Genomic DNA, 19,595 nt, shown 5'->3' on the forward strand with positions numbered 1-19,595 from the left:
TTATATCAAAATTCGTATACTTTTTTCTACTTCAAATATTATTATTATTTTATTTATTTATTTATTTTTATTTTGTATTTTTACTATTTATAATCTTCTAGTCATGGACTAAGAGCAGACAGGTAATTCAAATGAAACTTATTGAGTGAATCTCAAGATACCAGTCTTAAACATTTTCAGGTCATATTTCACCAAATTCAAAATAATTACAATTTATTTAAAGTCTATTGTTTTTTGGTTTTGTTTTGTTTAAAAAAAAAAAATTATTACAATATAATGTTAATTTTATGATGGTAAACAAACAAACAAATAAGGGTGCAATCTGACCTGGACATGTTATTATGGGATTCACTCTATTCTTGTAATTTGTGCTAGAAATCATCCATAGTGCATCACACTCCTTTCCATGTACATTAAACTGTTCACTGTAGATATGTGCCTGCACAACCATTTTTTTGGCATCTTCTGTATTTACTCGGCCCATGTAACTCTCCTTCCAGTGTTTGTGGCGTTTGTCTTCCTGCGATTTTCATCAGATCATTCAATCAGCCAGGAGACCCATAGGAAATTGCTCACAGAGCACTGCTCGAAAAGATAGCAGCCTCAGCTCATGGATCACTCTGCCACTGTCTTTCATCTGCTCTACGTTGAAAATAAATGACTCACTCAGCATATTCCTTTTATCTAGTGTACCACCCGCCTCTCATGTCTTGGATCCAATGCAGTGCAATCTAGAATATGCTATTTACTGATGATAATTCTACACAGTAACTGTGATTACTGTGAGTAATTTGAGAGGAAATGGACTAAGGGGTGTCTGTGTTTGCAGAACTGATGGGCGACGTTGGTCATTGGCATCCCTTCCCTCCTCTGGCTATGGAACAAACACACCTAGCTCCACCGTCTCTGTAAGTACCACATGTTTTTCAAATGGTAGAAGAAAGTGTGCATTCATTGGCAGAGATTTGAAGCAACAAAATTACTTGAAGTATAAATGACAAAATGACATTCATTTTCTTTGGAATTTGAAGAGATTTAAGCAACGTCCAACTCTGGAGTCATTGAGTTGAGCAGAATTCCAGCATATAAAGATGTTGGTTGTATACTTTATTTGAGCAGGAAGGCCTACCAGCAACCAGTGGCAAAAACATTTTGGTGGCGTTAAGCAAATAAATCACTGTCAGTATGAATGCCATCTTCGAGTAAACCTAAATTAGCATTGAACTGTGAAGACAAAGACTCTGTTCCAAAATCTAGTGAGCTGCCTTGCTGTTGACTGCCTTTAAAGGCAGCTTTTAACTGAAAATGAATCTTATAAGTGACCTCATAAGTGAAGTGAAACACTCATTAGCAAATGAGAGACATGACTCACATGACAGCCTTTTTTTTACTCCAAGACCTCCTATTGTCTACACTCCCTGACCCATTTTGAATAAATTAATAAAATAAATAAATTAATTAAATTCAGTTCATTAAATATCTGGCTTGCAGAACGTTTTAGAGTCTTTCTCTGTTTTGTAGGGTTCTCACTCTTTTTAACCAATAAATTTACATGACTTTTCTAGTTGTTCACTAGATAAAGATTTAAGGATAGTGATTTAAAAAAAATACTTTTATTCACCATTTCTACCCGCCTTGGAGGTTTGCTTAGACCCCCTGCATACTTAAATGTATCCACTTCTAACAGTACATTAAAAGTAACACTTTATTTCAGGGTCTCTAGCATGCATATTACTAGAATATTAGCCATTTATTAGTTCTAATTGAGTATATTAATGCCTTATTCTACATGACCTTATTCCATGTCCCTAATCCTACCCAATACCTAAACTTAACAACTACCTTACTAACTATTAATAAGCAGCAAATTAGGAATTTATTGAGGGAAAAATCATAGTTAAAGGGTAAGTTCACCCAAAAATTTGTTGGTTTTACTCACCCTCAAAGTATCCTAGGTGTATATGACTTTCTTCTTTCTGATGAATCCAGTCGGAGTTATATTAAAAATTATTCTGGTTATTCAAAGCTCTATCATTGTAGTCAGCGGGTGTTGCAGTTGAACAGTCCACAAGTGGTCAAATAAAGCTTGCACATTCATATTAAAACGTGCCGAAGACGGCTCCGAGGAATGAATAAAGGTCCCCTGTAGCGAATCCATGTGTTTTTGTAAGAAAAATATCCATATTTCCAATGTAATAAACACTTTTCTCTCACTTCCGCTGACTGTCATAACTGAAGCAGTTCCGGCGGATGATGTAAGACACATGACTTGTGTGATTAGTATAATTTTTAATATAACTACGACTGGATTTGTCTGAAAGAAGAAAGTCAAATATACCTAGGATGCTTCGAGGGTGAGTAAAACACAAGCTGATTATCATTTTTAGGTGAAGTGTTACCACATTTAGTATTTAGATGAAATGTACTTATAATCAACATTTCTACTTACTCATCTGCTATCTTAGCCATGCATTCTGGGATTGCTTTTTCCTCAAATGTGATGGTACATTAGACAAATAAAGACGGGCATAATGTTGTCTTTCTATTAGCAGCACATCTGTGATAGTTTAAAATGTTATTTAGGTATGCAGCTCACTAGGTTTTGTAACAAAGGAATCTCCAACTGTCAACTAAAATTGTATGCATCTTTTTGTATGCAATGAGCAACACCAACATTACTTCTTTGTATGCTGTTGACATTACTAGCTTCATTGCTGTTTCTGCTTTGAAGCTTTTGGTTCGTGTCTATGTCCTTGCGCTTACATGCACAACTGATTTGATACTTGGCTGAGACTATCTGCCACGGGCAACAGATGCTGCCATGACTGTCTCCCAGTCTGATTCATGTGCCTCTGAGCAGCGCCAGATTTGTTTCCTGGTAAATATGTCCCTGAATCCATGCCAAACTGCCCACCCACTCAATCGCTCACTCTCTGGTTGTTGTTGTTTAGTGACACAGTTGCTGCAGCTGCCCATCTTTACAGGAAATGGCAAACAGTGTGATGCTGGCAAACCAGCCAACCAATGTTTAGTTTACAGAAATTTCCCATCAGTATCATTTGTCAGTAACATGACACTTTTTTTGTCAGTAACATTTTTATTCATTGGAAATTAATACTTAATAAAAGTGTAAAGATTTTTACATTGTTACAAAAAAAATAGATAAATAAATAAATAAATAAATAAATAAATAAATAAATAAATAAATAAATAAAATCATCTTTGCCATTACAGGAATAAATTACATTTTAAAGCATTAATTGGAAAACTTTTTTTTTTTTTTTTTTTTTTTTTTTTTTGATATCTGATTTCAATGTGAATGGGAATTATAGGGATTTTGTCCTGTCATTGTTGGTTAAGGCACAATATAAAAAGGTGGACAAAATGTTTGTTTTTAATACAGTACATAATGCGCAAAATGAACCCTTTTTTTTCAGAATCCACTACAATATATTGTCAGTTTCAAAAGAATAATAGGTTATAGTTAAATTTTAGATTCCGACTCCCTCTTACATGAAACAAGTAGTTGACCACAAAAATAAAAATTCTATCTTTGTGCAGTGAAATGAGGTGGAATAAATGATGACATTTCTGTTTTGGTTTCAGCAAACTTGGTAGAGCTAGCATAGCATTTTGCACAATATTTGCACAATAGCATTTTGCATTTTTTAGATACTTCACTTATATACTTGCGTATATAAGGTCTCCGAGGTCTCTGGTCCACATCATTTATAGACTTGTTTTGAATTGTGAAGAAACAGGAAAACAGTGAAAACCCACTGCTGTGTTTTAGTTTTATTCATCATCTGCATTATCACCTAATGATGTGTTCTGTAACACATCGGGGGACATCTTTTCTTTCTTGATTTGTTTTCATTTCATTTCATTTTCTCTTTTTTTCTTTTCTTTTTCAATGTATTTTCGTTTCATTTCCAGTCGTCCTGTTCATCACAGGAGAAGCTCCATCAGCTGCCTTTCCAGCCCACACCAGACGAGCTCCACTTCCTGTCCAAGCATTTCTACACAGAGAGCATTGCTGGAGATGACCACAGGAGAGCTACACCTATGCGGCCACGCTCCCGCAGTCTCAGGTACAGGAAGCTTAGATGTTGTCTTTTTGGGCTTATCTGAGATCTGTATTAGTGCATCACAATTCAAATACCATCTGTCTTAAATAATATGCAAGAATTACTGCATACCAAATCACAAAGTAGTATGCCAAAGGTATGAAGATTTATGTTAATGCTGTAGTATGTCACAGTACTACAATGTATGAGTATATTGAAAACATTTTTTTTTTTTAAATTGCATTGACAGTCCTGGAAGATCTCCATCGTGCTGTGACCATGAGATTATCATGATGAATCATGTGTACAAAGAAAGATTTCCCAAGGTAAGTGCAACCTACTTTCACCAGTCTTCCTCAGTATTGAGTAATTGTATCTTTAAAGGAGAATTCATTGTCAGTTTATTTTCTCCACCCTTCAGGCCACAGCTCAGATGGAGGAGCGCATCAAGGAGATCATTCAAAGCAATTCCCCTGAGAATGTCTTGCCCCTGGCTGACGGTGTACTCAGTTTCGCACACCATCAGATCATTGAGCTGGCCAGAGACTGCCTGGAAAAGTCCCGTCTCGGCCTCATTACCTCACGATACTTCTGTGAGCTCACGGATAAACTGGAAAGGCTCTTTCAGGAGGTAAATGATGCCTCCAGAGACTTTGCATTCTTCATTCTTCTGAGCTAAAACTAACTTTCTGTATTTAAAATACGTTTCCCCTTGTGTATTCTTCCATTTCAAGTTGTTTCTTATTATTGCTTTCATTGATGCATGCATATAGCTGGCCACTTGTGATGTGTTCTGTCATTGTAATTCAGTCAACTGAGCGATCAGAGAGTGCAGAGGTGACCTTCATCAAGGAGCTGGTGAAGAAGATTCTCATCGTCATCGCCAGGCCTGCTCGACTCCTTGAATGTCTGGTAGGTTGTCTATAAATTTTCTTAACAATGGTCTGGGTCAGTCAGCCTGATTTAAATCAGTATGTCCAAATGCTTTAAGCTATGCAAGAAGTGAGAATCTATTAGTACAGTTTGGTCAAAGTTTTGTGTTAAAGATAAATACTTTGTGTCTTATAGGAGTTTGACCCTGAAGAGTTCTATCATCTCCTGGAGGCTGCAGAAGGTCATGCCAAAGAGGGACAAGGCATCAAGACCGACATCCCACGCTACATTATCAGCCAACTTGGTTTGACAAGGGACCCACTTGAGGGTAGGAGGACCTCAGTACATGGTTTTGAGTAGTCTTGGCCTCAGAGGGTTCACCCGTTTTGCAGTGCCAAGAGCGAGTAAAAATTGTTTCAGTTTGCTTGGCTGAAAATCATGCAACTTCTGGGAGTCTAGGCACATAGGTTTTTATCAGTCTATCAAGAAATAAAGTTGTATTAACAGGCTCTCAGGCTAAGTGCTTCCAAAGAAGAACTAGTTGCTGGATTTGCCCCAGTTTGTCAAACCTTTAAACAAGATAAGATGAGTTCAGTGTCTATAAAACTAGTCACTCTGCTGGGAGTTTGTTTTATTGTTTTACAATATTAAACCATAAAGGATTCAATTAGGCTTGTTTTTACTTTTAAACAAGTGTAAAATCATTCCAATTTTTTTTAACAACAAGCTATGTCATGACGGCACAGAAATGTGAAGTGTAACAAACAAAATGTAAGAGTGTGTAACTATGGGCCAGGGGTGTGTGGGGCTGTGTGGGGCAGTGTGTGTGGGGGGGTCGGGATGGTGGGCTATTCATACACATGTGAGCACAAATACAAGCACACACACTCGAACACAATCGTGCACACATATATCTGCACTCATACAGTATACATGTATACATGCCTACACATTTATATTAACTTAGAAATAAATATAGACTGTAAGCATTTAAATAAATATGCAGACTATTTAATATTTCTGTTCAATTAAACCATTCATGTGTAAATTATATCATAATTTTAATAAAACACAAAATAAGTCAGAACCTATATATAGGCCCATAGGCAGAATTGTACGCTTTGGTGCATGACGTTCCACTGTAGTGGACAGATATATTTTCTGTCACATAAAAAAAATGTACAAGATATATATATATATATAATATTGTTAAAATCTGGATGAATCTATTTCTGACATCCTATTTAACTGAAAAAAAAAATGTTTTTGTACTTGTCTGGTTTTCTGAGAATAAAAGTATTTAACACTTATTTCCGAGGTACATGATGCATCCCCTTTTCCTGCTGCCATTTTGAATATATTATGCAATATCTCAAAACAAAAAAATAGATAAAAAGACAACAATTAAATGGAATCGTAGACAGCACTTTGGGGGTTCGCCAGTTGGTGGTTGGGACATGATGCTACATCTTAAATGGTTCAAAATGGCTTCTAAATATCTGTCCACTGTAGTGACCACGATGCATTTGAGGGCTAAGCTGGATAATGACACTAACTTTGCAACACTGATACTGTTATTAAACTCAATTGAATCAGCATTTAACTAAATTAAGCTTTGTAGAGCTACTTTACAGCTGAAATTGAATTAGTTTTAAAATTAATGAATTTTATTTTCCTGCTTAATTATGTGAAGCTGCTTTGAAACAGTCTGCATTGTACAAATTGTACAATAGGCTTTTAAACTGGGTATGCTGAGTCCCAAGTATGCTGCAAAATAACCAGTCTTCAATATACAGGTCCTTCTCAAAAAATTAGCATATTGTGAAAAAGTTCATTATTTTCCATAATGTAATGATAAAAATTAAACTTTCATATATTTTACATTCATTGCACACCAACTGAAATATTTCAGGTCTTTTATTGTTTTAATACTGATGATTTTGGCATACAGCTCATGAAAACCCAAAATTCCTATCTCAAAAAATTAGCATATTTCATCCGACCAATAAAAGAAAAGTGTTTTTTAATACAAAAAAAGTGAACCTTCAAATAATTATGTTCAGTTATGCACTCAATACTTGGTCGGGAATCCTTTTGCAGAAATGACTGCTTCAATGCGGCGTGGCATGGAGGCAATCAGCCTGTGGCACTGCTGAGGTGTTATGGAGGCCGGCTTATGCTTCGATAGCAGCCTTAAGCCCATCCAGAGTGTTGGGTCTTGCGTCTCTCAACTTTCTCTTCACAATATCCCACAGATTCTCTATGGGGTTCAGGTCAGGAGAGTTGGCAGGCCAATTGAGCACAGTAATACCATGGTCAGTAAACCATTTACCAGTGGTTTTGGCACTGTGAGCAGGTGCCAGGTCGTGCTGAAAAACGAAATCTTCATCTCCATAAAGCTTTTCAGCAGATGGAAGCATGAAGTGCTCCAAAATCTCCTGATAGCTAGCTGCATTGACCCTGCCCTTGATAAAACACAGTGGACCAACACCAGCAGCTCACATGGCACCCCAGACCATCACTGACTGTGGGTACTTGACACTGGACTTCAGGCATTTTGGCCCATTTCCTTCTCCCCCAGTCTTCCTCCAGACTCTGGCACCTTGATTTCCGAATGACATGCAAAATTTGCTTTCATCCGAAAAAAGTACTTTGGACCACTGAGCAACAGTCCAGTGCTGCTTCTCTGTAGCCCAGGTCAGGCGCTTCTGCCGCTGTTTCTGGTTCAAAAGCACACGCCTGTGCACGGTGGCTCTGGATGTTTCTACTCCAGACTCAGTCCACTGCTTCCGCAGGTCCCCCAAGGTCTGGAATCGGTCCTTCTCCACAATCTTCCTCAGGGTCCGGTCACCTCTTCTCGTTGTGCAGCGTTTTTTGCCACACTTTTTCCTCCCCACAGACTTCCCACTGAGGTGCCTTGATACAGAACAGCCTATTCATTCAGAAATTTCTTTCTGTGTCTTACCCTCTCGCTTGAGGGTGTCAATGATGGCCTTCTGGGTTAACCTCTTACCCATGATTGCGGTTTTGAGTAATGAACCAGGCTGGGAGTTTTTAAAAAGCCTCAGGAATCTTTTGCAGGTGTTTAGAGTTAATTAGTTGATTCAGATGATTAGGTTAATAGCTTGTTTAGAGAACCTTTTCATGATATGCTAATTTTTGAGATAGGAAATTTTGGGTTTTCATGAGCTGTATGCCAAAATCAGTATTAAAACAATAAAAGACCTGAAATATTTCAGTTGGTGTGCAATGAATCTAAAATATATGAAAGTTTAATTTTTATCATTACATTATGGAAAATAATGTACTTTTTCACAATATGCTAATTTTTTGAGAAGGACCTGTATATTATCCATGCCAAAAATGTAAGATACATTTTTTAAAAGTAGCTTTGCCTATGAAAGTAGGACCATATACCGTTACAATGTTTTTGTTCTTTTTTTCTTTTCTTTTTTGGCAGACAACAGCTTATTTTTCCACTTATAATGGAGATGGTCCTCACTGTAGAACACAAGATCCAGGGGGCGAGGTTGGATCCAGATCCAACCCCTCCCTCCTTACATATCTCTAAGCCTACCCGTCTCCACCCCCTGATCCCTAAACCTACCCATCTCCACCACATAGATGTGGATCCAACCACGCCCTCTGGATCTTGTGTTCTGCAGTGAGCGGCTGCTGCTTGGGCGAGCAATTCATTGACAGCTTACCTCACGCATAAGAATCATCAGCATGCCAGCACTAATGAAGATGCAAAAATCATGAGTAATAGCAATAGAGTGGAAGCACCAAAACTGCTGTAAATCCTCTTGCCTGGTTGCTTCCATAATTGACACAGATTTACAGAAAAATGACTTTCGTTTTGCAAATAAATAATTTTACATACTTATTCCCACCATTTTATTTTGTAAGCTCAAGTGACAGCAAATCAATTTATAATCATGTTTATATTAATTAGCCATTCTGTGATCCCATTCTCTCAAATGGCTTGAGTTTGCGGAGCATTCACAGCTTATACGGACAGAACGCTCCTGATATATAAATAAATATATACACTACCAGTCAGAAGTTTTTGACCAGTAAAATTTTTAATGATTTTTTTACGAATTCACGTCTGCTCACTAAGACTGTATTTATTTGATCCAAAACACAGCAAGAGCAATAATAATGTGAAATATTTTTACTATTTAAAATAACTGTATTTAAAAGTATGTAATAATACTTTTATTTAGCAAGGATGCTTTAAATTGATCAAAAGTGATGATAAAGACATTTATAATGTTACAAAAGATTTCTATTTCAGGTAAATACTGTTCTTCTCAACTTTACATTCATTATAGAAGCCTGAAAAAATTCAACAACAACAACAATAATAATAATAATATTAATACATGTTTTTTGAGCAGAACATCTGAATATTAGAATGATATCGAAGTATCATGTGACTGGAATGATGATAAAAATCACAGGAATAAATTACATTTTAAAATATATTCTAGATACTAAAAATATTTCATGTTACTGTTTTGCTGTATTTTGGATAATGCAAATAAATGCAGGCTTGTTGAGCACAAGAGACTTCTTTAAAAACATAAAAAAATCCTACTGTTTAAAAAACTTTTGACTGGTAGTATATAGATATATCATATAATATGACTTGATTTGACTTGATTTGACTTGACTGTTAGTAGACGCATGTTGTCAGTCAGTCATGGAAATCATAACTGGAGATTTGATTTTTGTGGTTCGTAAAATAAAACAAAAAAAAGTCTGTGAAAATATTGATAAATATTACTAAAATTCTGTACACATTTTCAGCAACTTTTTGTTGTATTACAAAATTATACACTGTATCACAATTATTTAAAGGAGCTACTCATTTCAACCAGATGATCCAACGGTAGCTGCGTGGATCTCAGGCTGCCTGGTAGACATCTCGGTATGGATGAAAGAACATCACCTACAGCTCAACCTCGCAAAGACTGAGCTTCTTGTCTTCCCTGCCACTCCAACTCTACAGCATGATTTCACCATCCAGCTAGGTTCTTCTACAATTACCCCATCAACTTCAGTCAGAAATCTTGGTGTAGTCTTTGATGACCAGCTGACCTTCAAAGACCACATTGCAAAGACTGCTCAATCTTGCAGTTTTGCATTGCACAACATCAGAAAGATCAGGCCCTTTCTAACGGAGCATGCTGCACAACTTCTTGTCCAGGCCCTTGTCATTTCTAGGCTGGACTACTGCAATGCTCTTCTGGCTGGACTTCCATCAAGCACAATCAAACCTCTACAAATGATTCAGAGCCCAAAAGAGCCCATGTTACACCTCTTTTTATCTCCTTGCACTGGCTACCGGTTGCAGCTCGCATCAAGTTCAAGACACTGATGCTTGCATATAGAACAGCCATAGGCTCAGCACCCGCCTACTTCTACTCACTACGATGAATCTACATCCCCTCCAGAAGTCTGAGATCTGCTAGTGAGCGATGCCTCGTGGTACCATCACAGAGAGGCTCAAAATCACTTTCCAGAACATTCTCGTTCACCATTCCTGGCTGGTGGAATGATCTTCCCACCCCTATCCAGGATGCTGAATTCCTGACAATTTTCAAGCGACAACTCAAAACTCATCTATTTCAATGCTACTTGACTTCATACTAAATATATATATATATATATATATATATATATATATATATATATATATATATATATATATATATATATATATATATATATATATATTTATCTTTATTTATTCCTTCCCTTTCTAGCTTGGTACTTATTTGAACAAATGCCTGAAACTTGGTATTATGAGCACTTCCTGTGTCTGTTTGCCTCTTTAAGAAGAATCGCTTTGTCTTCCCCAATTGTAAGTCACTTTGGATAAAAGCATGTGCAAAATGACTAAATGTAAATGCTACTGATTTGTTGCACACCCATTTGTGATCTCTTCAATTTCACCTTTTAATTTATTTATTTATTTTTTTTGCCCCTGAATTTCACGTAAAAATATGGATAAAATTGGGTTGGACACATCAGAAGGATTTAAAGGCTTTAAATTTACTGCTCACAATCTTTTACAATGTATCGATGCATTTTATACATTCAAGGTCAGGAGCCTAGGTGCAGAAAATGGTTTCTATCTTTTCTTTTGAGTTTTGTTTCTTGTAATGTTATCTGAAAGCCTCGAATAGACACAACATACTGTAACAAAGCTCTGAATTTGTACTCAAGACTATCATTATCCGTAATGAGAACAGAATATGCTCATAGACCTTGATGCCTCTGTCTTGCCATCTCTGCCAAAGCAGTGTTGGTTACAAAGCCCTCCAAGGCTTTCTAATCCTCGGAGAACGTCCAAATTGTTTGGTGTGATGATTGGAAATGTAGATCGGCAGCTGTTGTGAGGGCTTTCTGATGGGCTTAGTTGTCTTTCAAGGCAGCCGAATGACCCTCTGGTTCATTACCCCCTGCTGTTCATCAGTTACTTTTGGAGCCCCCTGAGAGCTGCCTCACCTGGATTTGTTCAGAGTGGCAGTTTTTCAAAGTAAATGTTTCATGATGTGTGTAGATTTTACCATTGATTTCCACGCCATTTAACTCATGTAGAAACCACAGCAGTCAGCTCTACCAAGTTACTCTTTTGGAAAAATGACTTGTTAGTTGGTTTGTTTGTTTTCTTTCAGTCAAAAAATAAAAAAAGAAATAAAAACACAATGGAAGGATAGTTTTGACTATTTTAACAATAGTCATTCTGGGTCTTTTAAATGACAAAAAAAATCTGCATAGAGCCTCGCAAATATGTAAATATAAATGAAAGACCAAATGTAGTCAAAACTTTATGTCCAACGATTTGGAAATAAACAATAGACTGATTTTGTTTAGCAAGAATCAAATCTAGAGGGTCATAGTTGTCACTGTTTGTATACTTAGCTTCTTATTTTAAGTTTGTTTGAAAGATTTATTTATTTATTTATTAGTCCAGAATCTAATTAATTGTCATTGTCTTGCAGAAATTGCCCAGTTAACTAGCTACGACAGCGGGATTGCAGAAACTCCTGAGACGGATGAGTCTGTCAGTGTAAGCAGTTTTAACTTTTGTAAACAGTTTAACCAAGAAAATAATACAATACTGTAGAGCACAATTGTTATTCAGAAATGTATGGAATATAAAACAGATAAACAACTGTGATTATTAAAGCATGCTACAGAGAAGTTATTAAACAGGAAAATGTACATTTTTAGAATAAAATTAATTTTAAAGTTGAAATATGTCATTCATTTGCTAGAAAAGCAGTCTTCCTAACAAAAATATTATCAAAATTATATATCCAGTCCCACAGTTTGAGTGCAGCACTGCGGCACCGGCGTAAACCCTGTGAGCTTGACTTTGAGATGATCAAATTGATCAGTAATGGGGCTTATGGGTAAGTTACTAAAACATGCAATGAGGTCATGTGACAATATTGAAGCAAGTTATTAGGTTAAACGTTTAGCATTATATGCTGCATATTGTCTCACATTCTGTTGTGTAGTGCTAATGGTTTGCATTACATACAGCACAGTAAGCAAAATCATAGTAATTCATTCCTACAGTAGCTTAGTCCTTTAAATTAGTTTTCTCTATATTGTGGTTACTGTGTATTAAATTATCATACATTGTTCATTTAAACCAATATTTGTATTTTTTTTTTCCCCCACAGTGCGGTGTATTTAGTGAGACACAAAGAGACAAAGCAGCGTTTTGCCATGAAAAAGATTAACAAGCAGAACCTAATGCTGAGGAACCAGATACAGCAGGCTTTTGTGGAGAGAGACATCCTGACTTTTGCTGAGAACCCTTTTGTGGTCAGCATGTACTGCTCCTTTGAGACTCGCAGACACCTTTGCATGGTTATGGAGTATGTTGAAGGTATGCTGTAACATATTTACCGTGTTGAGGAATGTTACTTTTTAAAATAGTGTTTCATTATTCAATTACTTCTAATAAAAGTAATGAAATACATACATGGAAACATTGTATCAGTAGTGACATGGAATGCAGGGTAACCAGAGACTAAAAAAATCAATGACCTGGTAATAGTAATGATACTAGAGTTAACATTTTGTAACCACCAATTACGTCTTAGTCCAGTTAGAGGTTTTTTTATCAGCACATTTGTCAAATATTTAAATAAGCTGTTAACCATGTACTGGTCAGTGAATAAATAAAATATAAAATTATTCACATTGCTTTTTTATAGAATCAAATTTAAAGGAAATGTATTTTTGGAAAGTAAAAAAATAAAATAAAAAAATAAAAAAAATTTACTAACAAAGTGCTTGAACCAACAAATAAATGAGACTTAAATAAGCCAAAATATGTAATGTTACTATGAAGAATGTTACCTTATTCATGCAATATATTCATATTTTTTATGGAGAATTAATTTTTTATGTTTCCTATACTGACAGGAGGGGACTGTGCTACATTGCTGAAGAACATGGGTCCTCTCCCTGTGGACATGGCTAGAATGTACTTTGCCGAGACTGTGTTAGCCCTGGAATATCTCCACAACTATGGAATTGTCCATCGAGATCTCAAACCAGACAAGTAAGCTGTGTGGGACTGATTAGTGAACTACCACATAGTACACATAATTCAAGTGAAATGAACATGAACAGTGAACAATCTGTGAAAAATCCAAGCTAATGGAATTTGATCTGACATGCTTTCTAGCTAGTGATTTGTATTGTTAGTTGGTCCAAGCCTGCCTACCACCTGGTGGACCGGGTTTCAGTTTGGAAAAAGATCTTTGTTATGGTAGCTAGAGTATGCAGAGCATTTGCCAGAACTGGCAAAAAAAAAAAAAAAAACACTACCAGCTCTGTTTTTACAAGCAAGGTTTTACTCTGATAATTCTAATATAACTTTTTTTTTTTTCTTGCTCTGTGATAGTCTGTTGGTCACTTCAATGGGACACATCAAGCTGACAGACTTTGGACTATCGAAAGTGGGGCTGATGAACATGACCACTAACCTCTATGAGGGTCACATTGAGAAGGATGCTAGAGAGTTCTCTGATAAACAGGTAAAGATCCAATTCTCTGTGAAACTTGATATTTCGTTTGAATTTGCATAGTCATTGTCATAACCTCTATGTTGGATATCTGCTCTGAAAATCTGGTTTTTAGAGAAGCACAAATTTCTGGTTTATCCTGGTTAGTGCTGGTTTGATGTTGATCCAGGACTAACATTGCCATGCTTTTAAGCAATTTGCTGTTTAGGCTAGATAAGACTAGACACCAGCATCTAAACCTACTAATGACTAGCTTTGTTGATTTTAAGGGTTGTTATATCTGCATACATTTTTCTTCACAGGTGTGTGGGACACCTGAGTACATTGCTCCAGAAGTAATCCTAAGGCAAGGCTATGGGAAACCAGTGGACTGGTGGGCAATGGGCATCATCCTCTATGAGTTCCTGGTGGGCTGTGTACCATTCTTTGGAGACACTCCAGAAGAACTGTTCGGCCAGGTCATCAGCGGTCAGTCACATTCTGAATTCCTGTTATGCAATAATATGCAATAAATTTCATTCAGCAAGAGCTTTAGCAGATTCAGACTCTGTTGCGTAATCTCAACTCTGCTTCTCATTAATGCATATCAGTTTCTCATAGAATCACCAAAAGACCCCTGCAGGCATGTGGGTCTCCTGTTCTTATCCTCCGACTGTTGTTATGCAAACTTTGATCTCTCTGGATTTATTCATTGCTGTCTTATAAAAATGTGATTCTGTTTTTATATGAGAAGCAAAGTGTCACTTGTCTAATAAAATGTTAATTTAGCCGAACAAAATACTTACATTAAGTTTTAAACATTGCCACATAGCCTGTCTCTCACAGATATGAATAATGCCTTTACCTTAAAGGGTTAGTTCAGTCAAAAATGAAAATTATGTCATTAATGACTCACCCTCATGTCGTTCCAGACCCGTAAGACCTCTGTTCATCTTCATAACACAGTTTAAGATATTTTAGATTTAGTCCATGAGCTTTCTGTTCCTCCATTGAAAATGTATGTACGGTATACTGTCCATGTCCAGAAAGGTAATGAAAACATCATCAAAGTAGTCCATGTGACATCAGAGGGTCAGTTAGAATTTGTTAAAGCATCGAAAATACATTTTAGTCCAAAAATAACAAAAGTTACGACTTTATTCAGCATTGTCTTCTCTTCCGGGTCTGTTGTGAGCGCGACTGCTGTGACAGTTGACGTACCACGCTGCTGACGTGTGTTCTTTGTTATTGGGCGCGCCAGAAAACACATCAGCAGCGTCATACGTCAACAATGCTGAATAAAGTCGTAATTTTTGTTATTTTTGGACCAAAATGTATTTTCGATGCTTCAACAAATTCTAACTGACCCACTGATGTCCCATGGACTATGTTGATGATGTTTTTATTACCTTTCTGGACGTGGACAGTATACCGTACATACATTTTCAATGGAGGAACAGAAAGAGTCATTAATGACATAATTTTCATTTTTGGCTGAACTAACCCTGTAAATCAAGCAATCAGATTTGACTTTAACACCAGCAAGCATGTTTTACATTCTTAAATTCAGTGTACCATTATACAAAAGAAATGTTTTATTCACTTTGAAACAGAAATCAACATAATCTGAAAACCACGCCCACAATCCAATGCTCTAAATTGACCTTGTGTTGTGGGAAGGTACAAACCTCAAATTACTCAAATATAACAAAAAAAAAAAAAAAAAAAAAACACAACAATGTCTAAAAGCTGCTATGTGACAAGGTGTACAGCAAATAAACAGAACTATAATTATAAAAACGTAGTTCTGGGTTTTTTAGCTTGTTTGCTGTACACCTTGTCACACAGCAGCTTTCAGGCGTTGTTCTGTTTTTTTGTTATAAGTCAGAAATGACAAGTAGGCAGCTTCCCGCAATACAAAGTCAGTTGAGAGCATTGGATTGCTTTCCCCCCTGGTGTGAGCATGGCCTAAATGCGCTCTGTCTCTATAGCTTGACAGGGGCCTCGATATTGGTATTAGTCATATTATTATTTTATTTTTATTTTTAATTTTACTCTACTTTCTAGTACCGCTGAGAAGTATACATACGATTTATTTTTACATGTAGTGACATTTTCATGGTCATGCATATGCAAACCTAATAAGACTGTCCTTTGGACCATAATGATAGAACGCAGACACTTGTTTTAGCAGTATTGCATTAAGTTAAGCCATGTAAAGTGATGAATATCCTCATGATTGTGCCAAAATGTGTTTACCCCCTAATTCAGTCCTCATTTGAAAACAACCCCTTAACATTATAGTTCAAAGTATTATGTTTTTTGTAATATATTCATTTGGGAGATGATCTTATTTGTATTAAATGCCATTTGAAGAATACATTGATACATTTTTAATGATAAAAATGTTTTCAATTGAATATACATGCTCTGTCCTTAAATTGGACCTAAAAATTTAAATTGCCAAAATATTTGTGTGGATTTTTTTTATTATCCATTAAGCCAGAAAACCTTCGAACAACTCCCATGTGTTTCTGCAGCTCCTAAATGTTTCTTCTACCATATGTACCTTTAGTGTTCATTTTCTGTTATGGGGTTAGCATAGGTGTGAGTCTTAATTAATGAGCCCACCGAGTTGCTGTTGCCCTGGGCTTGGATGCATATTCATGCTTCTTAATGTGATTCAAATGTGAGGCTCATGTTGCTGTAGAGACAGTCGGGAAACAAACAAAGCTCAGCTCTTCATTTATTTCACTCCCCTGGCCTTTATGCTAAAGTCCCCATTTCTTTCTGATTTAAGCTCAGTTTTGTTGTTGCTCTGCAATCATTTGTGGTTTGATTGTGTCAAGTTCCCTGTTCTTTGATTAGTGAAAAATGCCAAATAACCTCTGGATACTGGAAATCCATGCATAGAATTGATGCATGTGAAAGTCGAATATTAAGATCCTTTATTCATGCCTGTTTATGTTGTAGCAGGCATTTTGATGCATTTTAATAATCACATTTGATTCATATGTAAAAATATTCTCTGTATTCGTTAGTTTGGTGCTGTGCACAACTGAACAGTTCTGTGTTACAATAAAGACCCAACAAAACTAGAGAGGAGCTTTCATTTTGAATGAAAAGTAATAATTTTTGGAAAAGACATTGATTTTGTTCCATTTGGTTAATGAGGATGAAACTGTTTGCTGCTGCTTGTAGATGAAATAAACTGGCCGGAGGGAGAGGATGCGCCACCAGCTGATGCTCAGGAGCTGATCACCCTACTGCTCAGACAGAACCCTCTGGAGCGCCTCGGCACTGGTAAAGAGTTTTTGGTAATACTTGACAAGCTCCAAAAGAGTAAAAATTGCTTTTGACATTTAAGTGAATGTCTAGTTGTCCAGAAAGGCATTTTAGGATTGAAATAGCAATAGATGAAATTTGTAGATGAAATGCAATGTAAAACCTGCATACATACATTAAGTAAATAAAATAAATATTTTAGACTCATCACCACTTTGCCAGTGAAATTTTAGACTTTATTCACATAATAAAATTTCTGGTGATATTAAGAAGATTCCAGCATCACGTTTTTGGCATCACATAAAGTGAAAATATTGTGAAATGCAACAAAACCACAACTACTCACCCTAACTACAAAAAAACCCCAAAGAAAAACAAATATTTAATACACAAAGTGGAGTAAATAGAATTTACCGCTTGTTGCTTTATCACATTGTTTCTGAAGTTTGATTGGATATGTATCTTTAGCAGGAGGGGCGTATGAGGTCAAGCACCATCAGTTCTTTCACAGTCTGGACTGGAACAGCCTGCTGAGGCAGAAGGCAGAGTTCATCCCCCAGCTGGAGTCTGAGGATGACACCAGCTACTTTGACAGTGAGTGACAGCAGGAGTGAAATCATTGTCCTTCATGGTCCATGCAAGCAGTGCAGGGCTGAGAGCCAGTGCCCATGTCTGTTTTTATGTCTTAAGGGAGGATCAGATGTTCCCAGACTGAAAGATTAGTCATATATTAGTATAACACAGTTGGTTGATGATATGAATCTTTGTCATTTGTTTGGAGAAATGTCAACAGTTTGCTCTAGCTTAGTCTTCTTTTTTCTTTTTTTTTTTTTTGCTTTGCTTGGGACACTTCTTTGTCAAAATGTTTGTCATTTTTTATATATATTCAGTAATAACAATATAGATTTAAGTAAACAAGCTGTTTTTCTTCTATGTATTGTATAATGACCAAGCTAGATGACAGAATGTTGATTTTTGGTTGAACTGTCCTTTAAAAATTTCTTAGAAGAAAGGAATCTCAAAATAACTGACATGAGAGCATCTTGACAACTGATGTCACCACACATTGTGACACATTTTCTTTTTCTATCTCAGCACGATCTGATAGGTACCATCACTTGGAAACTGAGGAGGAGGATGATACCAATGATGAAGATTTCAATGTGGAACTGAGGCAGTTTTCCTCATCTTCACACCGATTCTCAAAAGTGAGTTGTGTCTGTCTTTTACCTCACACACTGTTAATTAATTCAGAGCAGAATGGCTCAGATGAAAAGATTCCTGACCAGTGTATGTTCAAATAAAAATGTGGAAAACTATGGCCAGCACTGTGTCATAGGGCTCAGCTCATATATTTACATGCATTTGCTTTTGTTAGAGGGATATATTTTTGTAGGTCAGGGAACAAACATTACACACACAAATATTTGTGCACGTCCTTGTTCTCAGGCATGCAAAGCTTTGGTGCATTGCAGTATCAGTTGCTTGCAGAATCTGGTGAAGGCTGTGTTTTATAAATATATACTGTAATTATGGGGTTGTTGCTTGATTTTAATTTGTTATTTAGTTGTTGTTGTTTTTTTTGTTTGTTTTTTTTAACTAGGACGGGGATAGAATATGATTTATTGATTATATGTATTCTTTAGCATTTTAATAATTTAAATTTATTAAGAATAGTATTACTATCAATATAAAATTAAGGCATCATCAATTGTGTTTTAAACCTTAGTGGAATGAGATTGTACAAATTCATACATATTTGCCACTAATTTGTTTGGGAGAGTAAGCGACCACCTAGAAATCACCCAGAACACCTTAGGAGCAACCTAGCAGTGACCCGCAGAAGAATTTCTTGCTTTTCAGGATTCTTTATCTCATTCTCATGTTTGAATGTTGTGACATACCTATGTTTACTGCAAGATCTAATTTTTTTTATGCATATAAATGCTGTTTGTTTGTATGTGGTGTGTGTGTAGGTTTACAGTAGTCTGGATCTGTCTCAAGGACGGCTGGAAGAGAAAGGAGAACAGGCAGAGAAGACAACAGACAGTCCTCTCACTGTTGACTCACTGAGCTGGACTCCAGACTTCACTGAGATGTATGTTAAATTTAACAGGAAAATCATTTATATACACATTTGTGGTCATGAACTGGCCCAAGTTGGTCCATATGGTTGGTAACCAGCTTGCAGGGTTAAAGGGATACTCCATCCCATAATGAAAATTTTGTCATTATTCACTTACCCCCATGTCGTTCCAAACCCGTAAAAGCTTCGTTTGTCTTCGGAACACAATTTAAGATATTTTGGTTGAAAACCGGTAGGCTTGAG

The 19,595-nt window shown here is 36.4% G+C and overlaps 1 protein-coding gene across 18 annotated transcripts in view; it reads left to right on the forward strand.

Moving 5' to 3' along the window:
* mast4 (microtubule associated serine/threonine kinase family member 4) overlaps window positions 1-19,595 on the forward strand; it is a 130,470-nt gene that overhangs the window by 103,238 nt on the left and 7,637 nt on the right. For 7 of the 18 annotated variants that reach the window (XM_042725021.1, XM_042725027.1, XM_042725034.1 and 4 more), the window contains 17 exons: window positions 102-122; window positions 830-908; window positions 3,937-4,091; window positions 4,318-4,393; window positions 4,489-4,698; window positions 4,878-4,979; window positions 5,136-5,268; window positions 11,957-12,024; window positions 12,279-12,370; window positions 12,647-12,855; window positions 13,398-13,536; window positions 13,882-14,014; window positions 14,305-14,470; window positions 17,183-17,284; window positions 17,735-17,860; window positions 18,362-18,474; window positions 19,243-19,364. In XM_042725021.1, the coding sequence (XP_042580955.1) occupies window positions 102-122; window positions 830-908; window positions 3,937-4,091; window positions 4,318-4,393; window positions 4,489-4,698; window positions 4,878-4,979; window positions 5,136-5,268; window positions 11,957-12,024; window positions 12,279-12,370; window positions 12,647-12,855; window positions 13,398-13,536; window positions 13,882-14,014; window positions 14,305-14,470; window positions 17,183-17,284; window positions 17,735-17,860; window positions 18,362-18,474; window positions 19,243-19,364 (2,046 nt within the window). The remainder of the gene's footprint in view (window positions 1-101; window positions 123-829; window positions 909-3,936; window positions 4,092-4,317; window positions 4,394-4,488; window positions 4,699-4,877; window positions 4,980-5,135; window positions 5,269-11,956; window positions 12,025-12,278; window positions 12,371-12,646; window positions 12,856-13,397; window positions 13,537-13,881; window positions 14,015-14,304; window positions 14,471-17,182; window positions 17,285-17,734; window positions 17,861-18,361; window positions 18,475-19,242; window positions 19,365-19,595) is intronic. The other 11 variants (XM_042725022.1, XM_042725037.1, XM_042725039.1 and 8 more) reach the window with 5 other exon arrangements.

Source organism: Cyprinus carpio, chromosome B5 (genome assembly GCF_018340385.1).
Source record: "Cyprinus carpio isolate SPL01 chromosome B5, ASM1834038v1, whole genome shotgun sequence".
In the NCBI taxonomy this organism is placed as follows: Eukaryota; Metazoa; Chordata; class Actinopteri; order Cypriniformes; family Cyprinidae; genus Cyprinus; species Cyprinus carpio.